General features: G+C 44.8%; 1 protein-coding gene across 4 annotated transcripts in view; it reads left to right on the forward strand.

Annotated features, from left to right (window-relative positions):
* Nucleotides 1-23532, forward strand: part of ATAD2B (ATPase family AAA domain containing 2B) — a 114280-nt gene extending 90748 nt beyond the window's left edge. For all 4 annotated transcript variants that reach the window (XM_044291349.1, XM_044291350.1, XM_044291351.1 and 1 more), the window contains 6 exons: nucleotides 787-909; nucleotides 3988-4125; nucleotides 11587-12198; nucleotides 18338-18432; nucleotides 20750-20878; nucleotides 22738-23532. In XM_044291349.1, coding sequence (XP_044147284.1) covers nucleotides 787-909; nucleotides 3988-4125; nucleotides 11587-12198; nucleotides 18338-18432; nucleotides 20750-20878; nucleotides 22738-22779 — 1139 coding nt within the window. In that variant the 3' untranslated portion in view covers nucleotides 22780-23532. The remainder of the gene's footprint in view (nucleotides 1-786; nucleotides 910-3987; nucleotides 4126-11586; nucleotides 12199-18337; nucleotides 18433-20749; nucleotides 20879-22737) is intronic.
* The last annotated feature ends 224 nt before the right edge of the window (nucleotides 23533-23756 follow it).

Below are 23756 nucleotides of genomic sequence, written 5' to 3' on the forward strand. Positions count from 1 at the left end.
GCGCTTGGCAGCTGAAGGCATCTGTGTTGGTCCAATGTTCATATGTGTCCGCGTTGCTGAGAAAAATGATGTTTTAATATATGCAAATGAGCCTATTGGTGCAATGGGGGCGTTACCATTACACCTAGAGGCTTCGCACTCTACCCTCTGCACTTTAACAGGGCCAGGCAGTAAAAACACCATCATGCCTGGCCCTGTTAAAGTGAAGAGGACACGGCAGTTGCAAAGAGAGCAGAGCCTATAGGTGTAACAGTAACGCCCCCGTTGCCCCTAGAAGCTCATTTGCATATATCAAAACATCAGTTTTCTCAGCAATGTGGACACATATGAACATTGGACCCAGACGGATGTCTTCAGCTGCCAAGCGCACATATAACAGGTCAGCCGGTGTCATAGGGACAGAACTGCTGACAGATGCCCTTTAAGTAGACGTTTTACTTGTACCTATGACCTCTCATTCACTCCTGCTTGATCTTTTGTCCCGTCTTCTCATCCTTCCTGAGTGGACGGGACCTAAAACAAAGCCTGTGGAGAGGCAGTGTGGCAGATATAACTCTGTTACTTCTTCTGTGTAAATGGTGGTCACTCAGTATCTAGAAATTCTGATATGAGAAGGGTCAATAGTCTAGAATGTCCTAATTACTATACGCTATGCATGCAATTATTTCCATGGAGTTGCCCTTTAAACTGCGGAACGCGATACAGCGTAGTAGTCACTTTTCAAATTGGACATTTTGTGGGTCATTCTCCATAGAGAAATTACTTTTTGCTGTGTCCCCTGTACAGATAAGATTATCAGACACCGCGCCTGCACATTGAAAGACACCGCGCACGCCATCTTCGCTGCTGAACTGGATCTGGAGTTCAACAAACTGTGTGAGGAGATTAAAGAAGCTCGCACCAAGAGAGGTATGTAGTAATCCATTCTCCTAACTTTCGTTCACGCCCGTTGATTTTCAATTAAAACACTGCACAAATGACAGGAAAGGGAGTGCAGATTAACCTGCAAATTATGCAGACAATATGCACGTCGGCCTCGATTTATCGCTGTGGTTGCGTTTGTTATGTAAACTAGCGTGGATATTACTGAAATTGCAGAATTACATCGGCATGGCATACACCGGTTTATGAACTACATGCCCCAGCATAACTTTCCATTCATTTAGATAACCTATGTGCAGATAAGTTTGCAGGGCACGTTGTATAATTTTTAATGGCACCATTTACCATATCCTGTATTAAAAAAAAAAGACTGTTTTGGGGGGGAAGCAAAAAAGTCTTTTCTGCCATGTTTCTTAGGTTTTGACAGAGTTCACTGTGCCAGACGGCGTTATTCTCTTGGTCTCTGTTACAGGAGCAGGAGACCGTTCAGGATGGATCTGGCACACAACTTTTGTCTCCGCTTTTAAAAATCTTCCTCTGAGCGAAAACCTGAGACAAGTTGTGCGCGCAGGACTTTTGTCTCTGCTTCAAAAATCTTCCTCTGAGCGGAAAACTTGCGGCCCCCATTATAGTCTATGGGGTCCGTAGGCTCTGTCCGCCTCAGTTATGTGCCAGATCCGTCCTGATTGTTGATGTAAACTCGGCCTTACTACTTTTAAAAGCATGAAAACCTTTGAAAAAAATCTTATGCATCACTGTACTGTTAACCCATACCATAGACTGGAATAGTATATTATTGCAATCTATGGGAATTTATTTATTTTTATCGGATTTGTTTTATTATAATTTTCTAAAATTGACAATTTGCAAGTTGTACACATACAGTCAATTCCAAAATATAAACATTATATCCCCAAACCAACCACCCACCCCATAGAGATAAACTGGCAGTGTATATTGTGTAGACAATTATAGCAAAGATACAGTAGTACGGATCATACATATGTGGTTTAGGTACCGGAATAAGAGGCATTTCTAGCGTATCAACTGCACAACCCCCAGGACATCCACCAGACATAAATGCCTACTCGCTGTATAACACTTCCCACACCTCTAGTAAGAGCGCGCCAGGGACTACATACTCCAGATCCATCGATCCACAAGCCCCAAATAGATTCACATTTTGAAATGCAATTTCGCTTAAAGGGAACCTGTCACTGGGATTTTGTGTATAGAGCTGAGAACATGGGTTGCTAGATGGCCGCTAGCACATCCGCAATACCCAGTCCCCATAGCTCTGTGTGCTTTTATTGTGTCAAAAAAACGATTTGATACATATGCAAATTAACCTGAGATGAGTCCTGTCCCTGACTCATCTCACATACAGGACTCATATATGGTTAATTTGCATATGTATCAAATTGTTCTTTTGACACGATAAAAGCACACAGTTATGGGGACTGGGTATTGCGGATGTGCTAGCGGCCATCTAGCAACCCATGTCCTCAGCTTTATACCCAAAATCCCGGAGACAGGTTCCCTTTAAGATATATTCCACTTTCCAAACGTAAATCTATGGGATTTTTAACAGATGCCTATTTTAGGGGGCTTGTCTGAGATTTCAATATCAATGGCCTGGCCTCAAGATGGGTCATAAATATCGAATTAGTGGGACTTCTGGCACCTCTGCCCATCAGCTGTACATTAGACACCTGAAAAATCCTTTTAAAGGGGTTGTCTCATCTTGGTAATCAACGTTTAATCAGTCCTAGGATCCTGTTTTCCATGTAGTTCATTTTTTAATTATGCCTCTGTCGCCTTGTCTTTTATTTCAAACAGCCCCAAGTTTCATGCTCAGCCACATCACAGCGCTGGGCGCACAGAAGCACTATATTGGCAGCTTGGCCCACTGATCTGGGGATTGACGGGGGCGAGTGCGCACACATTTTTGTGCCTGCGCTGTCACTCCCAGCCCTGGCCACCTTGTCAGTGCTCAGCTCTGCCCCCAGCAAGCAGGTAATCGAGGCCGACGGAGCTTGATTGTAGCAAGGCGAGACAACCCCTTTAAGCCCTGCCACAAGCAGGGCCTCACAGGTAGTGGTAGAGCCTTCCTAAGACCTTAGGTTGCCATGGTATTGAATCACAACCTTGCAATTTCCCTGTTGAGTTTCCCATCAGGGAGCAGCGGATGCCCCCACCCTTTGCCTAACTTCTCAGATGTCGCTGTTGTCACTGACCTCAGCATCTGAGTCTTTTTTTAAATGGCCGGGATTATTCCTCCTGTCAGTGGGGTTTGATACAGTCAGCACTGATTGGACAGTGTCAGACTTTTTAGGGGCCACCTCATTGACAAGGGGAACACCCATTAGACAATTTGAGGATCCATTTACACGACCAGATTTCAGGAGTCTGCGTCCGTACCTCAATTTTGCGGAATGAGTGCCGACCCATGAATTTCAACGGGACCGCAAAAGATGCCGACAGCACACCGCGTGCTGTCCGTATCCATAGTTCCACAGCCCCGCAAAAAAGAGAGAGCATATGTATTTATATCAGGGCTGGCCGCGTGCTGTCGGCAGAATACGGAACGCGCGCGGCTCCTACCAGTGTTTTGCGGATCGCAAAACACTTACGGTCATGTGAATGGACCCTTATTCAGACCATCGGGAATACGTTCAGCGCAATACTGCTGAGGACAGTGATTGGCCACGGCAGTCACGTGTTGTGTACCGCCACACCACCTCTGCAGTTTGTAAACGAGCATGGTCAGGAGGACTGGACAATAAAAAGGGAGTGTAACATAATTTAATTTTTTTATTCTCGACCATTTAGGGGCTTGTCTGAGATTTCTAAATATCGCTGCATAGACTGGTACTTTAAAAAAAAAAAAAAAAAAAAGTTTCCATTAAAATTTGCCCGTGCCTTGCTGTGAGGCTGCTCTGGAGTGAACGAGCAGACCTGGGGTATCTCAATTAATTTCAACCTTAGAAGTTTCTGCTGACGTGAAGGAAAGGTCCACTCTGAAGAGCTGAAAATGCATCCAAAAATATATTTTCTGGTGCTGTCCAGGATTAAATTAAGTTGCCTCTTATCTTGTCTGTGCAGGCTTGTCGGTGGCCACAGAGCAAATAAATCCCCAGAGTTTGGTGGCTCGGAAGGCGGAAACCGGAGCGGAGGACGTGTTCCGGAATAAGCACAGGATTGCGCTGGACATGGCAAATCATTCTACCTCCAAATGTCCATGTGAGTATGTTCTACCAATTAAACAGAATCCCTTGTAAAATAAGTCTTCATAGTTATCTATCGCTGGGAAAAGTCAGGTGGAGTCCAAGACGGCTGCCATTACAACTCTCAGCTAACCTGTATGGCGTTCTCACCTGGGCCCTAGGAAAGCTGGGTGACTGCCTCCTGTAATGCAGGAGAACTAGGTGAGCTGCATCCACCGGGGCAGGTAAAAACACCCTGAATCCAGGCACCTCGCTGAGAAGCATCCCGTATCTTGGCTTCCAGTGTCCAGAAGAGTACCATTTTGGTGGCTCGGCATTTTCCTGCACACACCAGCTGTCCTAAAATGTATAATGCATGCCACTAGGGCTGCAGTAAACAATTATTTTAGAAATCGAGTATTCTATCAATTATTTTTACGATTAATCGAGTAATCTAAGAAAAAAATGAATTAGTAGACTGTTTTCCCTCATAAAAAAAACCTGCCATTATTCCCCAACACCCTTCGTTCCCCCTCCTGTGCGATCAGCACAAGTGCGTCAGTGCCATCGTCTCCACTGTCCCTTAGTGCCATCGACGTTCCCCCACCCACCCCCTCTGTGCGATCAGCACAAGTGCGTCAGTTCCCCCTCAGTGCCATCGTCTCCACTGTCCCTTAGTGCCATCGGCGTTTCCCCCCCCCCCCACCCCCTCTGTGCGATCAGCACAAGTGCGTCAGTTCCCCTCAGTGCCATCGTCTCCACTGTCCCTTAGTGCCATCGGCGTTCCCCCCCCCCCCCTCCTCTGTGCGATCAGCACAAGTGCGTCAGTTCCCCTCAGTGCCATCGTCTCCACTGTCCCTTAGTGCCGACGGCGTTCCCCCCCCCCCCCCCCCCTCTGTGCGATCAGCACAAGTGCGTCAGTTCCCCTCAGTGCCATCGTCTCCACTGTCCCTTAGTGCCGACGGCGTTCCCCCCCCCCCCTCTGTGTGATCAGCCCAAGTGCGTCAGTTCCCCTCAGTGCCATCGTCTCCACTGTCCCCCAGTGCCTTCAGCTCTCCCCCACCCTCCTGTGAAATCATCATTCCCTCTGCTCCTCCTGACACCCGGAGTGCACAGCGTCATTGGTTGCTATGACGCTGTGCACTCCTGGCACCCGACCTCACCTCTCCAGCAGGGGGCGCCGCCGACACTCCATTGTTCCGCTCTGCGTCTGATGTCGAACAGCGCATCAGATCACGGCGTGCGTACGCCAGGTGATTAGTGCAGCGCGCGACCATGGATATGCTGTGTAGTGTCCAGAGGCTGTAAAGGGGAGTATTGGAGACCACGCAGCGGGAGTAATAGCCAGCGATTCACTCCCGCTCCGTGGTCACGTGACATAAACGTATCCTCGGTGAAAAAAATTTGCATCGAGGATTTTATTTGTAGAATTACTCGATTCAATTGAATAATCGTTTCAGCCCCACATGCCACCGTGTTGCTTCCATTTGATAAGAAGTACGTATTATGTGCGGGTTGTCAGGTCAGCGGTGTTGTCGGATACCAGAGTTTATGAAAAAGTTCTTGAATGTCACATATGGCAAAGTAAGTGGCTGAACACTGTAGGCTTGTTAGACTTCTCTCTAATATCACTGTATTGTGCATAGAACATGGTTCGTCTTTAACCATATAATGACCAGCAGTACTCCTTTTTTGCGTCAGTTGTCCAGGGTCTTTAAAGGGGTTGTCTCACTCCAGCAAATAGCATTTATCGTGTAGAGTAAGTTAATACAAGGCACTTACTAATGTATTGTGATTGTCCATATTGCCTCCTTTGCTGGCTGGATTCGATTTTCCGTCACATTATACACTGATTTATATCCAGTGGTTACGACCACCCTGCAATCCAGCAGTGGTGGTCGTGCTTGCACATTATAGGAAAAAGTGCCTGTTCCCAGGAGCGCAGAGGCAAGTGCTTTTCCCTATAGTAGGCAAGTACGACCACCAATGAATCCAGCCAGCAAAGGAGGCAACATGGACAATCGCAATACACTAGTAAGTATGTATCTTGGCATTTATCATGTAGAGAAAATTAATACATTTGCTGAAGTGAGACAACCCCTTTAATCTGCAGCATCATGTTCTTGCACTGCTAAAGAAGAGCCCTGCCTGGTATCCCATGTCCCGCTAGTGTGGGTGCTCGGCCAATAAACAGATTGGAGGAATGTTTGATTCAGGCTGATTTACCCTTGGATTACCACTACCATGGGTGATTGTCAGGATTAGAGGTTTCTCCCACTGTTACGCGGTCCAAGGTCTGTCCTGTTGGATGTTGAATCCTTGTGTTCCTCATAGAGATAAGCCGCCAGCCATGGCCTACACCCCTCTCCCCTGTCGGAGCACATGCATGCTCAGCTTGGCTGAGTTGAGCATACATTTGTATAGGGAGAGGAGCGAGAGCTGTAGGTTGTCCAAGCATTTGGGTCATGGCAGCCTTATAGTAATCTAATGTAGTGAGACAACAGTTTAGTTTTAGTCGATAATGTGTAAGACTCTGGTTTCTCCAGTGATTCGCCCACTTGGGATGTTCCCGTCTGCCAGGTGCGGTAAGGGGCTCGCGTTACGACAGCTGGCGCACTCCCACGGGTGCCCTGCATACACGAGCACTGCTTGCCAGGCCGTCTATTTGAACACAGCCCTGTAAAAGGTTGCCAAGTGTAAAATGACACTGCACGCACCGCACGGAGCTTTATAGAGCTCGATGTAAAAGCTTGTGCATCGGCCTGGTGGAGACGGATACGCGAGGCTGTGCATAGTTAGCGAACAGCTGACATGAATCTCAATGTGTCTCACCAGCCGGCGCCACACACCAGATACCGTTTCTTACAAGATTCGCATTCTGGAGGCCTTAGATACAGAAGAAACAGCAGCAAGCCAAGGGAGGCTTCCCTTCAGATGTCACCGGGATCCATATTTCCAGGGCATCAGCTGCTGTCTTTAATTAAAATACTCCATTATTTATAAAAAGGAGCCGTGAACGTGACCAAGGCTTGTCAGGCCTTCCCTGGAGGAGGCTGACATATAGCCGCTGCTGCAATGCAAACATGTCATGGTTATGTGCTGCCAGCAGCGGGCGCTGTACCTTGCCAGTCTTCTGTATGTGGCTGCAGATAAAGGACGGCTTTGGGTAAAATCATCGCTGCAGTACAGTGCTGCCCATCTTACCGGATCCACGGATTCATGCATCGCCCATGAGAAGGTCTCTAATTGCTCTGCATAACTCCTCCACTTTACACTTGCCGCAGTTTTCATAAATCTCTGCATGGAACCAAATTTAGCAAGGATCATCCGTTTTAGGATCCATTCACACGTCCGTAAGTGTTTTGCACCTGCAATGTGCGATCTGCAATTTGCAGACCACACATCACAGACACTATAATAGAAAATGCCTTTTTTGGTCCTCAATTGCGGACAAGAATAGGATATGTTCCGTTTTTTTCAGGAACGGAATTGCGGATCCCGAAAATGCGGATTTGCATCCGTTCCAGCCCCATTGAAAGTGAATAGGTCTGCAAATTGTAGAACAAATTAAATTACGGACGCGTGAATGGACCCTTAAAGTGGTTGGCATTGTGGCTGAGGGGGCAGAAGAGATGGACCCCCCTCCATCAGCTAAGATGAGGTCTGGATCAATGTAAATCTTCATTTTTGCCTGCAGCAAAATGAGCACTTGCCGAGGGTCCCAGAAGTGATCCCTCCATTACATGCTATTAGTTTTTCTTTGAAGGACTGTTTTAGCGCCCTGGGCAGCCCCTTTAATTTGTGCTGTCTATCTGTGACCTAGTTCTTGATTGGCTTATAGGTCTCCAACACTACAGACAGAAGATCTGTGTCTGCTCTTACATTTACTCAAATTATATGTCCTCTTCCCTCCTTGACCTTTTTAGAAGTAAAGTGTCTGGAATATGTCCTTGGCGGGCTTAAAGGGGGTATTCCGTGAACAATGTAAAAGATGAAAATCGGACTTCATGTAGAGCAGTGTTTCCCAACCAGTGTGCCTCCAGCTGTTGCAAAACTACAACTCCCAGCATGCCGGACAGCCTTTGGCTGTGCGGGCATGCTGGGAGTTGTAGTTTTGCAACAGCTGGAGGCACACTGGTTGGGAAACACTGAGATAGAACATGACCATCTCTTTCTAACAAAGCTAGAACCAGCCCTGTACCTCACATGGATCCATAGATCTCCCCATTCATTGCTCCAATTGCTCTGCTAGATTTATTTCAAGCTGTCAGCTTTGGGGCGTGTCCTGTCTGCTGCAGCTGGTGTCAGTTGAAGGGTGGAACTGAGCATGTGCAAAGAATTTTGAGAAAGAAAACAGCAGTTGGCGCTGTACAGAGATCTCGGCGAATAACAATGCAATTACAAAAGTATTCAGATCCAGGTGCTGGTTTGAAAAATGTGAAATTTTTCATTGGACAACCCCTTGAACGGTGCACACTTCTTGCAGTACAGCCTTAAAGGGATATTACAAGATTGTGTTATTGATAGCCTATCCTGAGGATAGGCATTCAGTATATCTGATCGGCAGGGGCCTGACGCCCTAAAACTACTGCAGATCAGCTGATTCCTTGAAGCTCCAGCGCCATCCATGGTGTAGTGGACAGAGCTTGTAATTGCAGACTTGCTTCTACTCCAATGGAAGCAGCACTGCAGATACCAGCTCCATCCAGCGCTGGCGCTACAAGGAAACAGCTGGTCTTCAGGGGTGTGGGGTGTCGGACCCCCGTCGATCAGATATTGAGGACCTATCCAGAGGATACTCTGTGAGAAAATCCTGGCCAACCATTTTAATGCTTGCGTAGGAGTAGAATAGTGAACATTTACCAGTAGTAAAGCAACAATCTAGTGGCATCTCCTGGGTTTTGGGCACCAGGCGCTGATCGGACACCAATGAGGTTGGTCTCTGAGCTTTTTAACCTCTTAGGTGCTGCGGGTTAAACAATGTGATCATAACAAATACACAAATGATAAGGATCAGGGGAAAAAAATAATCCATGAGTTAGTCTTGGTCTTCATTGTGACGTAATCACGTGCAATTTTACATTTGCTGCAATTTTGGGGGGGGTCATTTGCAATATTGGGCTCGCATGAATTTGCATGTACGTCTGCCATCTACTGTGACCCCCGTATAGCAGGGGGCTGCAATCTTGGTATGATGAGGACTTGTTTTTAGTCTACCTGGTTCCCTGACCTTACAAAAAATGCAGTAATGCTTTTAACAGGGGTCCTAGCTAGAGGCACAAAGTGCACACTGCCGACCAGAGACGGAGCGAGACCTAAAGACCTTTCTATAATAAATGGTAAGGAATTAAGTGCTAGAAAGAGGTTGCTAGAATTTAGCTTCATTCAATTCCCCTTCTGTGCTGCAGGTGGCGCCCACATCACACGCATCTCTCCTATTGTCCAGAACGCCTTCTCGTTTATTTCTTTGTCGTTGTACCTTTTCTTTTTAATCACCTGCAGCTCCGTGAACGAACTGTGCGCCAAGGTGCAGACCAAGAAGTAATTACGGAACTGGTATCTTCCTGAAAATCTTTTGATAAATTGTTTATTCTTTGGATTCACTAAAAATTGCTACCTCCACGTCCTAATGATTACGGCGCTGAGCCGAGCATTGTGCATTACCCCAGCTTGTTAGAGGAGCCTCAGCACTGCCGGGCGTGTAGTCAGTGGTCACGTTCTTGTTGGTGTGATACAAGCTGATCCTCTCCTGTTGGCTCAGTCTGAGGAGAGTCTCTTAGACAGGTTTTTCCCCCCTTGGATAGATGCAGCCTTTGTAACCGGTGTGAAATAGCGTATAGCAGAATGTCAGATTGCCCTGCTCTATACTTACACCAAGAGCTTCTCTTAATAGTGTATTCCCAGTAGGCACATGTCTGTGTCTTCACATCTTAATGACCTGCTCGGGCGCCATGCTTCTTAAGACGATTAATCCCAATGCTGAGGCTCCGTTTTTGTCCCAATGCATTTTTTTATTTTTTTTGATCGGTGGGGGTCCTACACCCAGGAATTCCACTCTTTAGCAGTTTTGAGAAGTCTGTGGCGCTCCTGTGAGCGTCACTGTCTTCTTGCAGCTCACTAAGCACAGCACCGAACACTGTATAGCGGTTGTGCTAGCTCACTTCTATGTGGCTGAGCTGCTCCTAGGCCACGTGACCAATGAATGTTGGCCCTTGGCCCTTGCAGGCACAGTTGTTTGGGCTTCCCTGAATTTTTTATTTTTTTTCCCCAGCCATATTATTCCCTGTTTCAGCTGCACAGCTAGATGCATTTCACTCAGAAGCAGGGAGCGTCTCCCTTCTGCCAGCACTGTACGGCTAGCATCCTTTTCCTTCCCACTATGTTTGTTTTCGGCTCTGGAGCTCACAGGGCAGATAAGGAGGGATAAATTACACTTACAGTAAGGCAGGGGGCTCCTGTTAAGTGCAGAAGCAGTTATTTCCCTAACGCCTCCACACCGGCACGGATAGAAGGATTCAGTTGTTAATACCTAGTGCCGTTGTGGAGGCTACGGGAAATCAAATTACCAGTAAGAGTAATCATCTATTATCAGGCTCAGGATCTCGGCCAGCTCTCGCACGCCCACACTTCCTCTCCGTCGTCTTCTGTGTCTGTTAACAGGGACGGATCTGGCCCGACAACAGGCAGTGGACTGCAACTTGGGCAGAAGCGAGACCCCTAGAGGCCCCGAATTTACAGTTGTTTGTTTCTCCCAGGGGGCTGCAGGCAGATATATATTTTTTTTTCAACGAAGTGATTTAGAAACTTGCTAGTTACACCAAATTGTGTGAAAGTGCATTGAGTCTAACACATTTCGATTTAGTGTGGACCCATCAGAAGATCTGTGAGGAATCTCTTATAGGCTGCAGTTGTTGTTGGCTCCTTGAAGCTTGCTCAAGAGAGCTACATTAAATTCACCGAAGAACTTGACGGCTTAGCAGTACTGAAATCTGCCAACCAGTGCTGCTGGTTTCTTCACTCTCGGCGATTTGGAGGTCCTAGTGCTAGGAGTCCCAACAGTACCATGAGGACAGGTCAGAATATAGAAAGATATGCGCATTCATCACTTAACATTAACCACACACTGGACACAATTGGTTTACTTGGCGTAAAATGTCTAACTTTTTGAAGAATTGTCCGCAGCTTTCCAGGGCACGGCTTGTGGTTTGCACAGTCGACTGTTAGGTAGACTCTATTTTCTTTGTTTTTGTTTTTCTTAAAGAAAAGCCTGCAGCTAATTTCCAACATTTGCTTCAACCCTGGGATTTATTAGGAGCCTGTCTTCCTGAAACTTGTTTTTTTCTGTCAAAACTTGAAGTGGTCTGCGGTGGGCTCCTGTCCCAGCTGTGGGGAAGTGAATGCACCTCATCGGTTGTCTTTTTTCCAACCTTTTGTTCATATTTTTATTTTATTTCCAAAGCACATATCTGATTAATTTGTTTATTTCTTTAATTAACAGTTCCCATCCGGAAGAAGCACCGCCGGCGCTCTCAGTGGGGCAGAGGAATAATTAGGAAAAAGAAATCCACTTATTTAAAGAAGGACGACGAAGATTCCAAGTTTCGAGATGACGAAGACAATGAGGATCCCTTGGAGAATGGAGACTGTCTGGAGGAGAACGGAGACGAGACAGGAGATCACTCAGTGACCAACGATGAGTCCTCCTGTGACATTATGGATGCAGAGGTGGACCACCAGAATGGGACCCTTGAAAAGGGCAGCAGCTTTGTGTCCACCGAGGAGGACACCTCAAACGAATCCATGTTGGTCAATAACGATGTAGCATTGAAGGAGAGAACAGTTACTTGCAAGGATCCTCCCCTTGCTGCAGACTATGTAAATGGCTGTGCATCAATGGACAGTATAGAAAGCACACCAGTGTCCGATATCCATAATGGAAATGCAAAATCCGGTAACCTCGAGACTACAGACAAAGGCTCTGACTCGGGAGCCCCCCACGATGAACTAGTAAACTGCTGTGATGCAGCAAGTGCAGGTCAAGATGCAGCCAATCAAAGTAACGAGCTTGAGGAAGAGCCGGACAGTGTGGAATTATTAGATGTACAAAGAGGTAAGTGGACCACTTAAAGGGTCAGAAGGGAATGTCTCGGGTACTTACAGGGGTTGACCCACCTTTTTCAAGTGACTGCCTATCTTCAGGATAGGCCATCGCTAGCTTATCTGGGGTCCGACACCCCGCATCGCTGCTCTACTGTGTACATGTTCTCTGTAGCTGGCACTGGAAGTAGACAGCGCCGTAGTGGGCAGTACTCGTCACTGCAGTGCTCATTCATTTCAGTGGGAATAGCGTCGATCGGCTGGTGATGTCCTTTCCTAAGGGTTGGCATCTGTCAACAGTTTTGTACCTATGACACTGGCTGACCTGTTACATGTGCGTTTGGCAGCTGAAGGCATCTGTGTTGGTCCCATGTTCATATGTGCCTGCATTACTGAGAAAAATGATTTAATATATGCAAATGAGTCTCTAGGTGTAACGACAACGCCCCCGTTGCTCCTAGAGGCTCTGCTCCCTCTACAACTGCTGCACCCTTTGCACTTTGTCAGGGCCAGGCGTGATTTATGTTTTCACTGCTTGGTCCTGTCAAAGGGGAGAGGACTGAGAGAGCAGAGCCTCTAGGTGTAACTGTAACGCCCCGATTGCTCCTAGAAGCTCATTTGCATATAAAAAAAAATTCTCAGCTATATGGACACGTGTACATGGGACCAACACAGATGCCTTCAGCTTCCAAGTGCACATGTAACAGGTCAGCCAGTTTTGTAGGTACAGATACCCTTTAATAAAGACTATTTGAAAACCAATGATTTTTGGCCCAAAATAGTAAGCAGGTGATTTCAATTTTATGGCTGGTTGGGGTTGGTGGGGTTACACATCGGGGATGATGCATGAGAGGGAAAAAAGATAAAGTTACCGTATTTTACAGCTAATAGATATAGTTTTTAATATCATGTTGCCACTTGCTTTCAGTTGTATTGTGTCTGCCTCATTTCCCTTACAGGTTTTCCGGCTGACTTTTCACATATTGGCTGCAATATCTTGCCAGTCTGTGATGTGGTGAGAAGCGTTGGGATTCAGCCAGCGAACCTCTCCTGAGCACAAAGCGTCTGTTTAGTAAATGCTCGAAGCTCAGCTTTTAGGATGCCCCCATTTCAGGAAAGCTTTTAGATGCCAGTCTCATTGAAAATACAGTAGCTGCTTAAATATCGTGAAAAGACGGCGCAAGCTCGGCGCCGCGCGGAAAGGTTACGCCTGAGGAATCCGGCTGGTTTCAAATGTTGAGCAGCTGCTTCATCAAAACCATGACCACATCTGGATCCTTAGTTAAACATCATCTTAAATGATCAAATATCAGGCGCCGGGCGGCTCGATAATTATTGCTGTCAGATTAAAAAGTTCACGTTTCTGTATAACACATGCCACTGCGTAGCGAGAGTGCGGGTCCGCAGGTTTTCTTATAGACTGGGGGGGCGCATGCGGTGTCAGGGATCGGTCTCAGGACCAGGTGGAACCTCTGCCACCGTGGAGAACATAGTCTTAACCTGATGAAGTCTTAAAGAATAACCTTTTTTGTTTTGCTAGTTTATTAGAGCCAGGCATGTATACCTGAGTCTGTCGGTGATTGCCAAAAGATCTGGAATTACCTTAGAACAGGTTCCATTAATGTCTCCTGTCCCTTTACACTGCTCCCTTAAAAGACCGTTGCTAGGGCTCATCTGTCTCCGGCTAGGAAGACAGAGGGGCGGTCCTTCACACTGCTTGCCTGCAGGAGGCGTGTCTCTCAGTGATCCAATCTGATTGGCTGGCAGGAAGCTGCTGGCTACAGCAAATTTGTATGTGACCTGAGGGAAAGCAGTTTTGGCCTCAGAGCTGGCAGAGGAGCCATCTTGAGAAGATCCTCATAATGTAGGCTTTAAAACAGCCGTAACTAAGGGGAAACGCATGGAAAACTAAAGATTGGTTTATGCATAATGCTGCTGCTGTAACATATGCTAAAATAGATTTTTTTTTTTTTATGAAAATATGATCGTTATCCTTTAACCTGATGAAGCTTTTCACAGGGAACTGTATACCGACTGACCGTGCATATCTCACTTGTGTGTCTTTATGGTGAAGTGATTTGAAGGGATATTTTCTGCCCTTCCTCTTGGCTAAATGTGCGCTGAGAATATTTTGTGTGTTTTTTAAATCTGATTGAAGTCAGTGTCACCTGTGCTAAGCTGATGACTGCCTCCTCCTGCCGCAAGCTGGCAGCGGATCTATGGATTGTCCTGGTTAGCGATCATCTGCTTTTTTTTATAATTTTGAAACTTTGTGAGTGAACTCTCACCGGGGCTAATTTTATTAAGACAGGCATTAAAGGAGTTCTGTGAGACTCGTTAATACGGATGATGACCTGTGCTCTGGATAGGTCATCAGTATGGGATCTGTCTGACACCCAGGACCCCCACCAATTCGGCTGTCTGAGATGGCACCGCAATAGAGCTGCAACCTGCTCTTGTTTTTCCTAGGTTATGTGATGTCATGTTCATGTGCTCTAAGCACAGCTCACATCCCCCTAGAAGTGAATGAGGCTGAGCGTGATACCGAGCACGGCCACTATACAATGTACGGCGCTGTGCTTGGTGAGCTGAGAGAAGGCCGCAGCACTTGCAGGACCCCCACCAGTCAGATACTGAGAGGTTAAGTCATCAGTCTTAAAGGGGTTGTCTCACTTCAGCAAATGGCATTTATCATGTAGACAAACTTAATAGAAGGGAGTTACTAATGTATTGTTATCCATATTTATTCCGTTGCTGGCCTGATTAATTTTTCCATCATATTATACGCTGCTCATTTCTATGGTTCCGACCACCCTGCAATCCATCAGTGGTGATTGTGCTTGCACACTATAGCAAAACGCGTTGGCCTTCCTGGTGGCGGGACTATAGGAGCGCACACAGGCTAGTGCATTTTCCAATAGTGGGCAAGCACAGCGACTGCTGATGGATTGCAGGGTGGTCGTAACCATGGTAACGAGCAGTGTATAATGTGATGGTAAAATGAATAAAGCCAGCAAAGGAGGCAATATAGAGAATCGCAATACTTCTGGGGATTCGCGTCCCCACCTATCCCTTGGTTGAACTTGATGGACCATATTAACTGTGTACCGTAATTAGTAAGTGCCTTGTATTCCTCTTCATGATAAATGCTATTTGCTGACGTGGCACAACCCTTTGGCTACCGGATTTTTTTGTTTTTGTTTTTTGTTTCATTTTTCTTCTCTATTTTGTGTGAGCCATAACTTCTTTTTTTTTTAGATAGATAGATAGATATTAGATAGATAGATATTAGATAGATAGATATTAGATAGATAGATATTAGATAGATAGATATTAGATAGATAGATATTAGATAGATAGATAGATAGATATGAGAGATAGATAGATAGATAGATATGAGATAGATAGATAGATATGAGAGATAGATGGATAGATAGGAGAGATAGATAGATAGATAGGAGATATAGATAGATAGGAGATATAGATAGATAGTAGGAGATATAGATAGATAGATAGGAGAGATAGATAGATAGATAGGAGATATAGATAGATAGGAGATATAGATAGATAGGAGATATAGATAGATAGATAGGAGATATAGATAGATAGATAGGAGAGATAGATAGATAGATAGGAGATATAGATAGATAGATAGGAGATATGAGATATGAGATAGATATGAGAGATAGACAGATATGAGAGAGAGAGACTCACATAGCTATATGAGGGCTTTTTTTTTGCGGGACAAGTTGTACTTTCTAAGGCTACTTTCACACTTGCGTTCGGGGCTCCGCTTGTGAGTTCCGATTGAAGGCTCTCGCAAGCTGCCCCGAAAGCATCCGTACGGCCCCAGTGCATTCTGAGTGGATGCGGATCCGCTCAGAATGCATCAGTCTGGCACCGTTTGGCCGTGCGGAGGCAAACTGATCCGTCCAGACTTACAATGTAAGTCAATGAGGACGGGTCCGTTTGAGCCATTTTGTGTCAACTTCAATTTCAAACGGATCCGTCCCCCATTGACTTTCAATGTAAAGTCTGGACGGATCCGTCTGAAGCTACTTTCACACTTAGAATTTTTCTGAAATATAATGCAGACGGATCCGTTCTGAACGTATCCCATCGTCTGCATTATATGAGCGGATCCGTCTGTGCAGACACCAGACGGATCCGCTCTGAACGCAAGTGTGAAAGTAGCCTTATGCCACCATTAATTGTGGCATAATGTAGTGGGAGGCGGGAAAATTCCAAATGGAGTGGAATTGGAAAAAAACGCAATCTCTCCACCGTTTTTTATCGGTTTTGTTCCCACAGCGTTTCGTTTATGGCAAAACTGACCCACGACCTTCATTCTCTGGGTCAGTACGATTACAACGATACCCTATATGTATAGGTAAAAATAAATGTAAACTTTGATAAAAATAACTTTTTTTTCATCACCATATTCTGACCCCCATAACTTTTTTATACTGAGCTTTTATTTTTTTTTATTTATTTTAACAATCTGTACTGTTTGATACCATTTTGAAGTGTGCGTGACTTTTTGATCACATTTTAGTTAAAAAAAAAATAAAAAAATTTGGGGGGGGGGGTGTAAGAGTAGCAATGAAAAAATGGCAAATCGGCCATTTTGACCCTTATTCCCTTATTTCCGTTTCGCAATTCACTCTATTGGAATTTTTTTTTTTCTATTTTATTTTCGGTCGCGGCGATACCCATGATGTTTATTAAACTTTTTTATATATATTTTTATAAATTTTTTTTTATTTATTTAACTTTTATTTTTTGTGATCATTTTGTGGCTCACATATGAGCTTATGTTTTTTAATTTTTCTTTTTTGTTTCAGGGACTTTATATTTGCCATTGAAAGTCAATTTTGCTCATTTCTTATCCTGGCCTGCCATCTGGTGGCCAAAATAAGAATTGCAATCACAATAAACCCCAGCTGGGATTTATTCTGATTTTATAGTGGGAGCGATCCCTTCCCGTGCAAGCGAATTTACAAGGTGGTGAGCTGTCTTTCTTCTATATGAAAATAAGAATTGCAGACTGAACCCTTTCAGCCTCATCAGCGAGGCTGAATGTGTTCAGCGCAAGTACCGATGCCCCATTTGGCCACATGGGGCATCGGTAGGATGCCTGGAAGCATAAGCTTTCCGGCTTTTTGCTCATTTAGATGCCGTGACCTCACTCGTCATTATTGCCGGTCACGGTAATTGGCTGCAGGTCTCTGCTGTATGAAACAGCAGAGATCTGCTGGCCATGACGTCCGCTGCACGTGCGAGCGGTCACCATGTTCGCACATTGCTCCAGCGCCGTACATGTACGGTGCTGGTAGCGAAAGGGTTAAAGTGTAACTGTCATTCTTTTTGTAATGTATAGGGGCAGTCATGTTGACTATTTTTGTAATATACTTCAATTACTGAAATCGTACATTTCGATTAGAAAATAGCGCTAAAGTGGCCCTTTTTGAGCCTTAGTAGCGCTCCTGTCTTCTGTCTACAGAACAGTCAGTGTAGAGTAGGTATCCACTGTTAGGCCTCCTGCACACAAACGTGTGCTTCCCGTTGCTGCATTTGCAGATCCGCAATACACGGGCACCGCTCTGTGGCCATTCTGCTTCACGGATGCGGACCCATTCACTTTAAAGGGTCCGCGAATCCGGAGATGCAGAATGGTGCGGAACGTAAGAACGGAACCCAACGAAAGCACTACTGAGTGCTTCCGTGGGGTTTCGTTCCGTGTTTCGCAAAAAGATAGGACATTTTCTATGGAAACGGCCAGATTGCGGACCCATTAAAGGGAATGTATCAGCTGCGGCTTCCCCACAGAGGATGTTTGTGCATTGCGGCCCGCAGCACGACCATGGGGTGCACACGTTTGTGTGCAGGAGGCCTTATGTAAATAGAAGACAGAGGAACTTTGCTAAGGCTTAAAATGGGCCACTTTAGAACTATTTTTTTTAATCGAAATGTACGATTTCAGTAATTAAAGTAGATTTACAAAAATGGTCAGTATCACTGCCCCTCCACTATATTAAAAAGTTGCTGAGGGTGATGCATATTTTGAAAAAAGTGAGAGCACTAGCCCCAGTGTGTAGCCATGTGCCAGGACAATGTATTTGGTCTCATCTGTCTGTTCTGCGCTCACACAGGTGAAGCAGAGGGCACGAGACCACTGACCGATCAGCACCTGGAGGAAGTGCTGGACCCAGAGCCACCGCTACTTGTGGATCACAAGAGACTCGAGGTAAGCAGCCACTTCAGTTATTATGTGACTATATACTCTTACACATGGGTAGTAAAGAGATCCTCGCCTTTTATACATGCTCTTTAAAGGGGTCATCCGCTTCCCTCTGCCATCAGTGCTGATTATTAAGGGCAGGGTTTCCGAATCCCTGGTGATCAGCAGTTATGGCGGCACATACTTCCTGCAGCTGAAAGGGAAGCATTGGATCAAGTGCTGGCCACACATTAGATGTACAGTACAGACCAAAAGTTTGGACACACCTTCTCATTCAAAGAGTTTTCTTTATTTTCATGACTATGAAAATTGTAGATTCACACTGAAGGCATCAAAACTATGAATTAACACATGTGGAATTATATACATAACGAAAAAGTGTGAAACAACTGAAAATGTCATATTCTAGGTTCTTCAAAGTAGCCACCTTTTGCTTTGATTACTGCTTTGCACACTCTTGGCATTCTCTTGATGAGCTTCAAGAGGTAGTCACCTGAAATGGTTTTCACTTCACAGGTGTGCCCTGTCAGGTTTAATAAGTGGGATTTCTTGCCTTATAAATGGGGTTGGGACCATCAGTTGCGTTGTGGAGAAGTCAGGTGGATACACAGCTGATAGTCCTACTGAATAGACTGTTAGAATTTGTATTATGGCAAGAAAAAAGCAGCTAAGTAAAGAAAAACGAGTGGCCATCATTACTTTAAGAAATGAAGGTCAGTCAGTCTGAAAATTGGGAAAACTTTGAAAGTGTCCCCAAGTGCAGTCACAAAAACCATCAAACGCTACAAAGAAACTGGCTCACATGCGGACCGCCCCAGGAAAGGAAGACCAAGAGTCACCTCTGCTGCGGAGGATAAGTTCATCCGAGTCACCAGCCTCAGAAATCGCAGGTTAACAGCAGCTCAGATTAGAGACCAGGTCAATGCCACACAGAGTTCTAGCAGCAGACACATCTCTAGAACAACTGTTAGGAGGAGACTGTGAATCAGGCCTTCATGGTAGAATATCTGCTAGGAAACCACTGCTAAGGACAGGCAACAAGCAGAAGAGACTTGTTTGGGCTAAAGAACACAAGGAATGGACATTAGACCAGTGGAAATCTGTGCTTTGGTCTGATGAGTCCAAATTTAAGATCTTTGGTTCCAACCACCGTGTCTTTGTGCGATGCAGAAAAGGTGAACGGATGGACTCTACATGCCTGGTTCCCACCGTGAAGCATGGAGGAGGAGGTGTGATGGTGTGGGGGTGCTTTGCTGGTGACACTGTTGGGGATTTATTCAAAATTGAAGGCATACTGAACCAGCATGGCTACCACAGCATCTTGCAGCGGCATGCTATTCCATCCGGTTTGCGTTTAGTGGGACCATCATTTATTTTTCAACAGGACAATGACCCCAAACACACCTCCAGGCTGAGTAAGGGCTATTTGACCATGAAGGAGAGTGATGGGGTGCTGCGCCAGATGACCTGACCTCCACAGTCACCGGACTTGAACCCAATCGAGATGGTTTGGGGTGAGCTGGACCGCAGAGTGAAGGCAAAAGGGCCAACAAGTGCTAAGCATCTCTGGGAACTCCTTCAAAACTGTTGGAAGACCATTTCAGGTGACTACCTCTTGAAGCTCATCAAGAGAAGGCCAAGAGTGTGCAAAGCAGTAATCAAAGCAAAAGGTGGCTACTTTGAAGAACCTAGAATGACATATTTTCAGTTGTTTCACACTTTTTTGTTATGTATATAATTCCACATGTGTTAATTCATAGTTAGCCTTCAGTGTGAATCTACAATTTTCATAGTATAAAACTCTTTGAATGAGAAGGTGTGTCCAAACTTTTGGTCTGTACTGTATATTGGACCAACCCGAGATCAGCCACCCACCTAATGTGAACGGAGCCTTCCGATTTATCCCCCAGATATCGGAGAGAACGACTCTCCTGTACAAGCGCTACTTCCCTATCAGGATTACACTGTGCGTTGTCTCCCTTGCAGCAGCACAGTGTGATTACAACTGTTCATCCCGTTCAAGTGAATGAAACAAACAATTGTGACTACATGGCGCATCCAACACAACACACGGTGTAATCCTGAAGAGGCATTAGAGCGTTGCCTCCTCTTCAAACAACTGATCCAAGGGGACGGCCACATTGATAACCTATCTTGAGGATGGGTTATCAATATGTACTATAAGTCACCATCGGCTCCCCTTGGGAACACCTGCATGCTCGGCGAGCTGGCATGAGTGCGGCGTTATATTTTAGCTTGCACTGCATTACAAATATATGGAAGGACCAGGTCTGTTTATATTGTTTATTATTTTTTTCTACAGAGTTTGCTTGACAAAGTGGTAAAAAAGAGCGATAATTTAACAGTCGACGAACTAGAACGATGGTACTCTGCTCTCAGCCAGTGCATCTACACACACAGGACGGACTATGATAAAACAAGTCTAATAGAGGTAAGTGGTTAGTAGTGGGACCCTCCAGAGCGCCTACCGCTTGAGTCTGTAAAATTTTGTATAAAAAAAAAATATTAATTTTTCTTTAGGTGTATGGCCTTGAAGAGGCCCTGCCAATGGCATGTCTCATCTGTCTAAATATTCCTAAGACTTGAAAATTTCGATCCTTGAAAGGGTTTTGTACCTGGGACATATCTGCATGTCACTGGTTGATGTCTTAACAGCTTGAATCTCTCACATTAAGGCTCCATTCACTCGTCCATATAATGGGTCCGCATCTGTTCCACAAATTGCGGAATGGGTGTGGACCCATTCATTCTCTATGGGGACACTATGTGCTCTCTGCATTTCCGGAGCGTGCCACAGATCTTCCGGTCCGTGGCTCCAGAAAACAATAGAACATGTCCTATTCTTGTCTGCAATTGCAGACAAGAATAGACAGTTCTATGGAGGTGCCGGACGGATGTATTGCGGATCCACAATGCACTACGGACGTCTGAATGGAGCCCAAGAGGCTCAAAGGTGCTTGCGTCTATTCACTGGTTATGGCAGCTCATTCCAGTCTATATGGGTGCACCAGATATAGCATGCGGAAGACTGAGAGGTAATTTTGATTGGTCTGACTGCCAGTACACTGTGTACTATTATCGCCTGCACATAGACTGTAAATGTGTATAGAACAGTAGGGCGGTACCTTTTTTATAGTAAAAAAATAAATATATAAAATGCATAAGAATTTTGTAAAATTATGTACCAAACTGCAACCCTCTATATAAAGTACAGATGTTCCCGCAACAATAACAACACGAACAAGAAATGGAAAAAGTGGTCCATGCTGGAATGAAAAAAAAATAATAATTTAAAATTGGCCAAAGCCAGACTGTCAGAATTGGCCCGGGGGGTTGTGTGGTAAATTAAAAGAAAAAAAAATTATCATGGCTTAAAAAAAAATCAAAAGATATAGATTCCAGTTCTGACACTTCCGGTCTCTACTTCCTGGTCCCTCCCTACTTTCAGGAAATGTGGCCAGTCAGCAGATGTAACGCAGAACTGCCAATGATGGGCTGAGCGGCCACTTTTCCTGAGACCCAGAGGGGCTGGGTACCTGGGGAGCCGTGTGGATCGTGGAGTTTTTTTCTTTTTCCCCCCTCCCTGACTCTTTAATATATATATATATATATATATATATATATATATATATATATATATATATATATATATTAAATATATTAAATTATAATACACGTTTTTGCCATCCGTTTAACATTTGCACATTTTTTTTTTATTTTTTTTTTTATTTTTATTTTTTTACAGCACATCTGTTAAATGGATAGCAAAAACGTGATATGAATCCCCCCAAGTCCTTTAGGCACTAGCTGTTGTCCTTGAAGGGGTTGTCTCTCTTCTACAAATGACATTTATCATGTAGAGGAAGTTAATACAAGGGACTTCCTAATGTATTGTGATTCTCCATATTGCCTTCTTTGCTGGATAGATTCATTTTTCCATCACATTATATACTGCTCGTTTCCATGGTTGTGACCACCCTGTAATCCAGCAGTGGTGGTCGTGCTTGCACAATATAGGTAAAGGCTCTGGCCTGTCTGGTGGTCTGGACAGACGGAGCTCACACAGTCCAGCACTTTTTCCTATAGTGTACAAGCACGTCCACGGCAGCTGGATTACAGGGTGGCCGTAACCATGGAAACAAACATTGTGTGATGTGATGGAGAAATGAATCTAGGAGGCAATGTGGACAGTCACAATACATTACTAAGTGCCTTGTATTAACTGATAAATGTCATTGAGACCTTTAGTACTCCTATGGTGAATTAATAAATGATTCTGCTTTTTTGCAGGAGATGGAAAGAACAGTTGATAAATTTCTTACATTCCTGTGAAAGCTGCCAAAACGGCAACACCTATTCTGTGACTCCTCCCGAGAGTGCAGTCCTCCGAGCTATTTTATTCCTAGTGGCACCAAGTTCTGCTCTGAGCCTCGCTCTCCATTGTTCAACCTCTCACCATCTGCTGTTCAATGGGATTGGTGCTATTGTCTCAGGTACCTGATGCCAACCAGCCTACTAGAACCAAACAGAACTTCATGTCGCAAGTGGACAAAATGGGGGGGAAAAAACACAAAATTTAAAGAAAAAAAAAAACACAAAATGGAAAAAAAATAAACACATCTTGAAGATTTGAGGTGCTAATGGCGGATGAATGACAAGTCCACCCTTCTGTCTACACTCTGATGCTAGAAAGCCATCTGCACCAACTACCTTCTCTTCTTGTGAGAGATGGGGGATCAAGTCCATGCGATGGAAGTAAAAAAAAATAAAAAATTATCAAAAAGACTGAATCATACAGGAGCCAGGAATTTGGGCTTATTTATTTCTCTTTTTTACGTCTCGTTTTGTGTTATCGCTCCCTGAACCATTGATTTATATTATTTTGTTTGTTTTTCTCAGTCTCTTGTGATTCGTTCTCAGAAGCAGTGTGGGAACCGGTTAGTGGCAGCTTATTCTTAAACTCGAAGCTCGCCCCTTCTCTGTGCCTTCTTTTAACACTAGAATTGGGGTATTCTGTTCATTTTGGTGCATTTCTCATTGGGATAGGAGCAATCGGTGGAAAAGAGAAATAAAAAAAAAATAACATTTTGTCTGTGATGTAAACCTGTTTGAGCTCAGAACTAGTTAGTATTAGTATTTTTGTCTAATTTCTTTTGTGGTGCAGACTGCCCTGAAGTGTTTAAAACCTCTCGTAAACCCAATCGAAATGGACACCTCTCCCTAATTACCAATTATTTTTTTTGATCATTGGGGTTGAGATAAATGTTACAAATCTGTATGTCAGGCTGAACAGATATTTTTCTAAAATT

Source organism: Bufo gargarizans, chromosome 4, assembly GCF_014858855.1.
Source record: "Bufo gargarizans isolate SCDJY-AF-19 chromosome 4, ASM1485885v1, whole genome shotgun sequence".
NCBI lineage: Eukaryota > Metazoa > Chordata > Amphibia > Anura > Bufonidae > Bufo > Bufo gargarizans.